This window comes from Helobdella robusta (genome assembly GCF_000326865.2).
Source record: "Helobdella robusta unplaced genomic scaffold HELROscaffold_17, whole genome shotgun sequence".
NCBI classification, from domain to species: Eukaryota; Metazoa; Annelida; class Clitellata; order Rhynchobdellida; family Glossiphoniidae; genus Helobdella; species Helobdella robusta.
The window spans coordinates 2676506-2687507 of record NW_008703942.1 but is presented as its reverse complement, the minus strand read 5'-3'; the positions used below and the strand labels follow the sequence as shown (position 1 = coordinate 2687507).

At 34.5% G+C, this 11002-nt stretch overlaps 1 protein-coding gene across 1 annotated transcript; it reads left to right on the top strand.

Moving 5' to 3' along the window:
- Window positions 1-752: 752 nt before the first annotated feature.
- HELRODRAFT_170276 (hypothetical protein) lies at window positions 753-9180 on the top strand (the record flags this gene model as incomplete). Its single annotated transcript, XM_009016095.1, has 5 exons — window positions 753-812; window positions 5346-5421; window positions 5716-5807; window positions 8412-8576; window positions 9154-9180. The coding sequence occupies 5 exons, from the start codon at window positions 753-755 to the stop codon at window positions 9178-9180; spliced, it is 420 nt and encodes a 139-aa protein (XP_009014343.1).
- Window positions 9181-11002: the final 1822 nt, after the last annotated feature.

Genomic DNA, 11002 nt, shown 5'->3' with positions numbered 1-11002 from the left:
AATTTTTAAAATATGATGCTGGTCCGTTTACGCTAGATAGATAGCGTACATTAGCAGACACACACACGCACACACACACACAGACACACACACGCACACACACACACACGCACACACACACGCACACACCAGAAACACAAACGCACACACATACACGCACACATAAGCACAACACAGCGCAAACAATCAAACATATGCAAATCTTCAGATAAAGACACAAGCTTATTACCAAACACATTATGTTAAGCAAAAGTTTGAAACAAAAAGATATCATAGCATGATGAAAACGTCAACATTAAAACATTCCGACTATATTCAAACAAATATGAAGGCATCTAAACATACAAACACACAGACATACAAACAAACGAACGTACGGAACACACTGTAAAAACACTTTAACAATTTTTTTAATTTAACTCAGCAGGACGGCCAAACAATAAAAACAAAACTAACGCATTTGGCACTCTTAACTAGAGAAAAAGACAACACACTCTCAACTAGATTTGTCAAAATTTAAAACAAAATAAATGAATTGATTTGTGTCTATACATAAGTTAATTGATGCCTATATAAAATAAACTAACTAATAAACGTAAACAAGCTGACACACACACACCACACCACACACACACACCACACACACACACACACACGCATACAACAGAGAGAGAGAGAGAAAGAGAGAGAAAGAGAGAGAGAGAGAGAGAGAGAGAGGGAGGGAGAGAAGCAGTGATTGACGGAAGGCAAACATGCCGCAAACGTGGGTGGATGCTGGTAACTTCCACACAGCACCAGCAACTTGCTTCCATGTTTTAAATTTAAAAATCACTCAACTGTTAAGTATGAAAGTAGGACAGTGAAATGTTTGAAGGAGAGGGATAGAAAACTAGATAAAAAGAGGAGAGGAAAAAGGTAAAAGAGAGAGCAATATAGAGAAGAAGAATGAGAAAGAGAGAGAAAGAGAAGAAAGGTAAAAGAGAGAGCAATATAGAGAAGAAGAATGAGAAAGAGAGAGAGAAAGAGAAGAAAGATAAAAGAGAGATAAAGACAAAAAGAAAGCGATGAACCTTGAGAAAGAATAAAGCCAACCAGAGGGAATGAGAGAGTGACAGAAGAAAACATAAAAGAAGAGAAGGAAGTCTCGAAAGTGATGGCATGCAGTTAATCATGTGTTGATTGTTTCAAAGAGAATATTATGACGTCATCATTCTTGAGGAACGCTTCAACCAATCATTTAACATGCACAAGTCTCTAGCTGATTGAGTAGGCGATTGATCGGTTATCAATTGATTGGTTGTGTGATTGGTCAGTTGCATGATTGGTTATTAATTTATTGATTGGTTGAATGATCGGTTAGATGTATCGTTGGTTAGTTGTATGATAGGTTGGTCAGTTGGGTTGATTGAAATGATCCAAAAATTGATGATCTGATTGTCTCAATTGAATGATTGGTTGGTTGGATGAATGATTGGCTGGATGGCTGAATGATTGGTTGGTTGGCTGAATGATTGGTTGGTTGGCTGATTGATTGGTTGGTTGATTGCGTCAATTAAATGATTGATTATTTGATTAGCTGCTGCCATGGTGACAAGTGGTAAGAGAAAAATAGCCTCAGTATGTGGTTGATGGATGGATGGACAAATGGATGGATGGATGGAGGATGGATGGATGAATTGTTTGTTTGTTTGGTTTGCGTGGTATATGTGTGCGCGCTATCATGTTTCATGCTTCTTTAATTACATTCTTTCATGTTTCTATGTTTGCTTTTATAAAATGTTTGTGTGCTCATTAAATTTGTTGAGTTGTTTGTTTTTGTGTGCGTGTATGTTGATTCGTGTGAGTGTGTTTCTTTGTGTGTATGTGTGTGTCTGTGTGTTTTTTCTACGAACGGGATGTTTTATATACGATTTGAACAATGGACGTTATGTTGTTAATTACGTTTCCTGGTTTTAAAACCGTTTTTTCAAAATTTGTTTTGCATTTTGTTTTCACAGCACATTTTCAAAGTTGTACAAACACGTCAATCTTTTTTGACTGGCTGAAATGCGTGCCAATGAAGTCAACAGTTTTTTATATTACGTTCCTTGCACACACACAAACACACACACACACACACACACACACACACACACACACACACACACACACACACACACACACACATACACACACACACACACACACACACACACACTCATAACACTATACATACACACAAACAAACAAATAACTACAAACAAATATTAAATGTGGCCCTGATGGTCGTGTTACGTATTAAATTGCATCAGTATGACGTGCTCTTTTAAAGGCATTACACAATAATGTTATTATATTTGCATGCTGTGCCATGTTGTTATAATGTAAAAGGTATCCAGCGTTTCACCGTATAAACACAGTTCAATTTTCCCCTCTCAAGAATTGTTAGAATTCAGTAACGGCATGACATCTGGTGCGTGAAATGTCACAGGTGCATTGTACGGTTAGTTGTGTAATGCGTTATACATTTAAATGAACATCCAATGCATTGAATGACGCTGGACTTGCGCGGAACTTCCAAGCTGCTGTCGACGACTTCATCTTTTTCATTGCGTGCTGCTGGATGAATGGATGGTCCTCAGGACGTTTTCGAATATCACTGCAACTTGTGATGCCAACATTTTTTAAATAAAAAAAAAACACGTTCCAAATTTGTACAGCTTAAGTAGAAGATCTTATTTTTTCCAAAATATAAAAATTTAAACTTTAAAAGAGCCAGGCCAGCGTGATCAAACGATTATACTACTCGAATGTTATATCTTTTAAAATGTTGTCACTTAACTTTAAAATGTGTTTATTGACACTAAATGCTACCATAAAATGAATACAACACAATACAACAATACAATATAATACAGATCAGAGTTCGTTGTAGAGCCCGCATGACTAGTTCTCTTCTAGATTTTTTTCTTGCAATACATTTTTGAGAACACATGTCTGTACAACGTATTTAACCAGCGTACTCTTTCCTGTCAGTCTAAGATGCACTGATCTGAACGTAATATACACAGTACCCAGACATTTTCCAGACAGTACCCAGACAATATCCAGACAGTACCCAGCCCAGACAGTTCACTCACGAAACACATACAAGGTACGTACATAATGAAAACTCACTACGCATGAAATGTACTCACAATGTACTCACGCGGTATGTACTTAGTGCGAGTACAGTACACAAACGCAGTACACACGCAAGTAGTACACTCGAATGAATGTATCTTGATGTCCTGTTGGTCGGTGTCCAATGGTTTGTCTACATTCGCGTACACATTTTTCACGTTGAGTTTTATCAGGTTCAACGATTCACATACATGTTTATGTATTTGTGTGTCTGTGTGTTTTTGTGTCTGTGTATTTGTGTGTCTGTGTATTTGTGTGTCTGTGTATTTGTGTGTCTGTGTGTCTGTGTGTTTGTGGTTTGTGTGTCTGTGTATTTGTGTGTCTGTGTATTTGTGTGTCTGTGTATTTGTGTGTCTGTGTATTTGTGTGTCTGTGTATTTGTGTGTCTGTGTGTCGTCTGTGTATTTGTGTGTCGTCTGTGAATTTGTGTCTTTGTGTGTCTGTGTATTTGTGTATTTGTGGGTGTAGGATATTGTTTGACTTGAGGTTTTAAAAACAAATGGCTTGAGATGACTGACTGAGCGAGTGACTGATTGATAAAGTAAATGAATGAATAGATGAAAAAACGAATGAATGAATAACAGTTCTGGATGATCATTTTAAAAATGCTTTTTGTCGAATGGCGAAAATGGTGATGATAATGATGGGGGTGGGGATGGAGATGTTGGAAATGGCTGTGAAGGTATTCACAGTTAACACAAATATAAATTTGGAAAATTAGGAGCTATAAAATTATTTTTAATATGTACGATAATAGCGGTGCTGCAACTTAAAAATTTACATGGTGATGATGAGTTCTGACGATGATCATAATAAGATAATGATGGAAGCGAGTGAAACTACAAGTGCGATTTATGGGAATGTTGTCATTGTTGATGTTGTGATTGTTGATGTCATGTTGTTGTTGTTGTTGATAATAATATTTTGTTGCTGTTGATGTTGACCCCATAGTGTTGTTGTTGATGTCATGATGTTGACATCTTGATGTTGTTTTTGTTGACGTCACGATGTTGTTGTTATTGTTGATACCATACTGTTGTTGTTGACGTCATTATGTTGTTGTTATTTTAATGTTGTTGTTGTTGATGTCATGATGTGGAATTAGAAATTGTGAGATTAGAAACCACCACATGTGTTGTTGATGACATAAATGTTGTTGTTGTTGACGTCATGATGTTGTTGTGGTTGTCGTTGATGTCGCTGAAATTAATGTTGCGGTTGTTGTCTTTTGATGATGCTGGCTGACTCGGTGGTGAATTGCAATCTCGACAAAAAAATTGAAAGCCTCGCCCGTAGAAAGGAAGTTTATCGAGATTGAATTGTAAAATAAATTATAAAGATTGATGGCATGCAAAAGTGAATAAAAGAACGGAGAAAGGAAAAAATGAATGAATAAAAGAAATAAATGAATGGATGAATGAATGAATGGATGGTGGAATGGATGGATGGATGGATGGATAGTTGGATGGATGGTTGGATGGATGGATGGATGGATGGATGGATGGTTGGATGGATGGATGGATGGATGGATGGGTGGATGGATGAATGGATGGATTGATGGATGATTGTGTAAATTAAAAAAAGGGACACAAAAATAAACTTTTATTCTAAAAAACAAGAATAGCAGAATATTAGAATGAGTAACTGAGTGTGTCTGATAATGTTTCAAATCAAATTTGAATTGAAAAATAATAAAGTGTTTTTGATATAAAAATAAAATCAATTGAATGACAGATTTATGACGAAAGAGAACTAAGATAAATATGCCTAGTCTTTAGTCGTTGTGTTGAAACCATGTTCAAATGCGTATTCAGGATGAATGAAATCTGTCAAACGCAGACTCGCACGCCCAAGCTGCCTGCACTCACGAGTCACATGTGCGTTTGATGGGCTGGAAGAATATGCGTGCCATGTTATGATGCATGTTGCAAAAAGAGTGATCTAACAGCACACGCACACATACACATGCAAATAAACACACACCACACACACACACGCACACATACACACGAACTTTGCTTTGTATATATACATCAGATTTACAACACACACATACACGTACACTGTCGTAAAATAGTGTGATGGAATGTTTATTATGTAACTGGCTTGCTTTCCAGAAAAACATCACCAGTGAGAACAAAAACGACATGACAATGATGCAGAGACCATCTGAACCCAATTAGACAAGCGGCAGATGCGCCTCCAACATTTCAACAACCCTCCCACTCATCAACATCCAGCTAGCCAATGAGGTTTCAGGTACATTATCACGTGACAAACCCCTAGCACATCACGTGATATGTGATGACGTCACATCCCACACACATTCATCCTCCCTTAACATAACATCTCCATAACATTCCAACTGATCACATGCTTTTTAATGTAACTAACAGTACTGTTGAAGTTACTAACACGGTGCTTATGCATCAGCCTACATGAGTATCACTATTAAAACATGCACGTACATACATACATACATTACACACACACACACACACACACACACACACACACACACTTACACACACACACACACGTACATACATACAGAAGTAATTGAACATTTGAATGGGACTCCACTTAAGACGATTACCTTGCCAAATGTGCAAACCCCTTTTGGAAAATTTTCATTTTATTGCTTGGTATGAATTTATAATGATGCTTTAACTCACTATAAAGTAAATTTATTGACTATATTAATTACTACATGCTGAATTTTTTATTCACGTACACACATGCACACACACAAACATACAGACATTTGCTCATACATACATACACACACACCACACACACACACGCACACAATCACACACATACACATATATACACGCACATACATATACATACATACGTACACACACATACATACATTTATACATACATACATACATACACACATACATACATACATACATACATACATACATACATACATACATACATACATACATACACACATACATACATACACACACACACACACACACACACACACACACACACATACAAATATAAATGACTCGTGTGCAAGTATCAGCCTGTAATTGGCACATTAAAGTTCTTAAGTGCTCGAGAATGCGTGCTGCAATCGATGAATTTGGAAAATATGGGATGACGAGAATGATGAAGATGATGATGAAAATGGAGATGGTGTGATGATGATGATGGTGGAGAAGATGTCATGATGGTGGTAGTGGTGGTGATGATGAAGATTGGATGATGATGATGATGAAGATGGTGTTGATGATAGCTACAATGGGTATATATATATATATATGATGATGTTATCAGTATTGTTGAATTTTAAGAGATTGCTGAAGAAGGTATACGAGTGTCTGTGGAAAAGTGCTTAACTTGAGATAATAGATCCGTTTGAAGACATTCCACTTAAATGTCTCGTCAAACAGTAAAGTTATGTTTCTCCATATGTGAACATCATTTGTCACATCGTATACCTCACATCAATTCATATAACATCACATTGCTGATTACATTACGTAAAATTACCAAATACATTACATCGCATTACATGTTTAAATGTTTATTTCTGTCTCAAACTGAAAATCTATTTCATAGTGATTTAAAATAAGCTTTCCTTTTTTAAATGTAGAAATGTTTTTTTAAATAAAAAAATTATTTTAATCAGAATTTGCACTACCTACAATGGAAGTAATTAACAAGAGTGGCGTTTATGATTTAACGTTTTGATGATCAGATGATTTCAGGCGATGATGACTTCATGAATGAGACTGTGTCAGTGATGACGATGATGACAAAAACGATGATGATGAAGACGATGGTGAAGATGATGATGGTTATGACGGTGATGATGAAGATGTTGGTGAAGATGACGATGACGATGAAGATGTTGGAGAAGATGATGATGGTGATGTCGAGGATGTGATGATGAAAACAAAAGTAAATATCTGCGGTGATAATATAGTTGTGATAACAATAAGTGTGTAATGATTGAAACATCTGTTGTTGTTGTTGTTGGTGGTGGTGGTTATGCGAAAGACGATTAAGACCTAAGATGTTGATGGAGTGTGATGATTATGGTGATGACGATGCAATGATGATGATGATGTTGTTAGTCATGTGCTAATGTTAGTGATGAAATTATTGAAGATTTTATAAAATATGAAATTAACGATAACCAACCTTAAATTACTCTACAGATATTACTTTACAATACTACTTATAGTATAATGTAGGAATTATTAATACAAAAAGATCAAACTATTTTTTTATCTTAAATTGAAATAAAAAAGATGACAAACTCATACAGAAATGAATGTACATAGGAACAAACAGAAAATTAAAAAAAACTCCCTAATATGCAAATTAAACCATGACACAACTAACAACAACCAATCAAATAAACGAACAAACAAAAAAATAAACAAAAATACAAACAAACAAACAACATCCAAAATAAACAAACAATAAACAAACAGAAAAAACATGAATGAAATATAATGAGAATAATCTAGGCAAGATGACGGAAAACCTTCATACGCAAGCACAGGTGGCGGGAAATGTAAGATTTTTTTGGAGGTTTCCTTCATTTGTTTTTGTTTAAGTTTACGTCTATTGTTAGGTTCATGTTTATGGCATACAAGTTTTTTTATTTTTCTTGTCGTTTGTTTGTTTGTTTATGTTTCTATTTGAGGGTATGCTTCTTCACATTCTGCTCCGTTCTGCCTCTACTCAGCATGAATTGTTTATTTTATATTTCTTTCATTTCACTGAGCTTTTACGTTTTTTCTTCCGTGGGCGCTTGGTTAAGAGTTTTGCTTTCTGTCTGCTTGTATGTATGTTTGTTTGTATGTTTATTGTCTGTTTGATTGTTTGTATAAATGCTTATTGTCTGTCTGTCTGTTTGTATGTATATATGTATGTATGCTTGTTTGTTTGTATGTTTGTATGTATGTATGCTTGTTTGTTTGTATGTTTGTATGTATGTATGTTTTTGCTGTTGATTGTTTTTTTATTTAGTCCATCTGCTTTGTTTCGCATGACTGAGTTAGTTTGCTATAGAATTTATTAACTGGAAAATTGACTTTTCGTAGACTGAAGTGTTCAATTTTGTAACTTTCTACTCAAGCCCATGCACTTGCAAGCAGATATACATACATACACACCTTATTCATCCGCCCACACACACACACACACACACACACACACACACACACGCACGCACACACACACACACACACACACAACACAATACTGTGCACGAGGTTCACGTGTCTGTGCGGGAGACTGCAGAGACAACTGCCAGCCAGGAAAAGAAGAAACAACGTGAGGGGATGATGATGAGAAGAAAAATGCAAAAGAGAAGACACAGAACGGTTGGGAAACATGAAAGAAAGATGGAGAAACGGAGGAAGAGAGAACGAAAAAAAGTTGGAAATTAAAAAGAAATTAAAAAGACAGAGAAAAAGCTAGATATATAAATAGAAAAAGAAGAGAGTGAGAGAGAGAGGAAGAGAAAGAGAAAGAGAGAGAGAGGACATGGGCATATAATCCAGCATGTAATATGATTTAATAATAGTTCCTCTTGAAAGGCTATAGAGTTGTAAATCAGACCGGTTCATTCGATGTTCATTCTTTCATTTTTTCGCTCATTTCTACTTCTTTTCTTCCTTTCGGAAAACGTTTTTTTCGTTCTGTCGTTCGTATAGAGTAAGTTTTTCCATGTTTTCAAATTTATTGGAAAGGTTTGTCTTGCCTTTTTGGTATTTGCTTTGATTGTTTTTTTTATATGATTATGGTTCCATCCATGCTAACATAAAACACAGAACGCTTTGAAATTAAAAATGGAGGCATCAAAGGAAATGTATTTCTCTCAAGTAAATTCGAGTAAAGAGTGAGTGAAGTGTAATTTGCTGGGAAGTATTTTATTGGTATTACAATTATTTCTTGAACACAAATTAATCGATAATAATCCATTTAGTAACTGAAAAATAATTAATTAAATAGGTAATCCCTTTGGAGAAATTAGAATGAAAAATAACTTGATGAATTAAATTTTTTGACAATTCTTCATCAAAGCAATTGATACAAATTTGAAACTTTACAAAATTGTCTCAATTATAACAATCTCCCTCCTAGCTTTCAAGTTGAATTGAACAAAAACCAATAAAATAAACTGTGAAGAATATAAATAAATAAATTAACAAATAAACAAATAAATAAATAAAGGAAAATAAATGGTAAAATCAATTTAAAAGAAATGATGGATGATAACGAAGAGACTCACTATTTCCAAGACATAAATACCATTCAAATGCCTGAAATGAATTTTGTTAAATCATGTAACAATTATTTATTCATTCATTCATTCGTTCGTTCGTTCGTTCGTTCGTTCGTTCGTTCATTCGTTCATTCGTTTATTCATTCATCTATTCATTCGTTCACTCCCTCACTCATTCATTCCTTTATTTGTTTTATTTTTATTTATTTAATAATGTATTTTTCATTTTTAATTAAAGATATATTTTTATTTTATCAATTACTTTCTGATTCATCACATGTGAATCCGTTAACTAAATAAAAAACAAAAAATTGTAATTGGAAAATTTGAAGAAAAAAAATTATTCTAAATTAAAATGGTGAAAAATGATCGTGACGAACTTCTTCTGAATGAGTTTGATACCGAGCTGATTGTCCTTCCTCTTCATCAACTTCACACTTATCAGCTCTGCGTGGCAGTCATAATTATCACCATAATTATAATTATTATTATCATAAATATCATCATAAAACCCATCATAATAATTATTGTAATGATAGTAACAACATCAACAATAATTAATATTATTCATTTATTACTAATATTATTATTATTTAGCCGTTGTTTCAAAAACAATCATTACTAAAATTGAACAAAATATTTTTATTTATTTTTCAATTTTTAAGGAAATTTTTGATTATAGATATGTCGTGATAATGACAGAAACGATGACGAAAAAATAGAGAGAAAGTAAGAGGAGGAAAGAAAGAAAGAAAGAAAAAGTTGACGACCAGGATGAAGTAACCCCAAACACAATGGATCCCATAAAATTGAATTAAATTGAAAGCTCGATACGGAAAAGCTGTTTAATGCAATAAAAATCGTTTCAAATCGTCGGAAGTATGGAGATGTGACACGTTTCAAATCCATGCCAGATCACTAAGCCTTTTTCCTTTTTTCACGCTGTCATCCTCTAAGTACATGTATTCCACACACACACACACACACACACACACACACACACACACACACACACACACACACACACACACACACACACACACACACACACACACACACACACACACACACATACACACATACACACACGCACACACCTACATATATATATAATTTCATATTTCATATCTATAATTTTATTTATTTAATTTTTTGTATATAGTTTTCGATATGATTTTACCTAATAAAAATAGAAATATACTCCATAACTGGTTGAAAATTTATTTTTTATGAAGAATTGAAATTAAATGTAGATGTTTTATCTCTAATTCATCTTTATTACCACCATTGTTACCAGTTACATCATCTGTTTAGTCGGCATTGCAATCGTTCATCATCGTTCATCCTTGTTCATCATCATTCGTCATCGTCATCTTCATCACTTCCGGTAAAAAAACCATCAGCATAATTACCGCCCTTAACACAGCCACTTGAAATCTCACCCCCACAACCATCATCATCTTCCCTCTTCTTTTTCCCTTAAACCATCAACGCTTTTGTCATTGTCATTGTCCTTATCATTCGTTCTGATTACAAATTTGAAAAATATTATCATCACCACGTCATCATCATCAT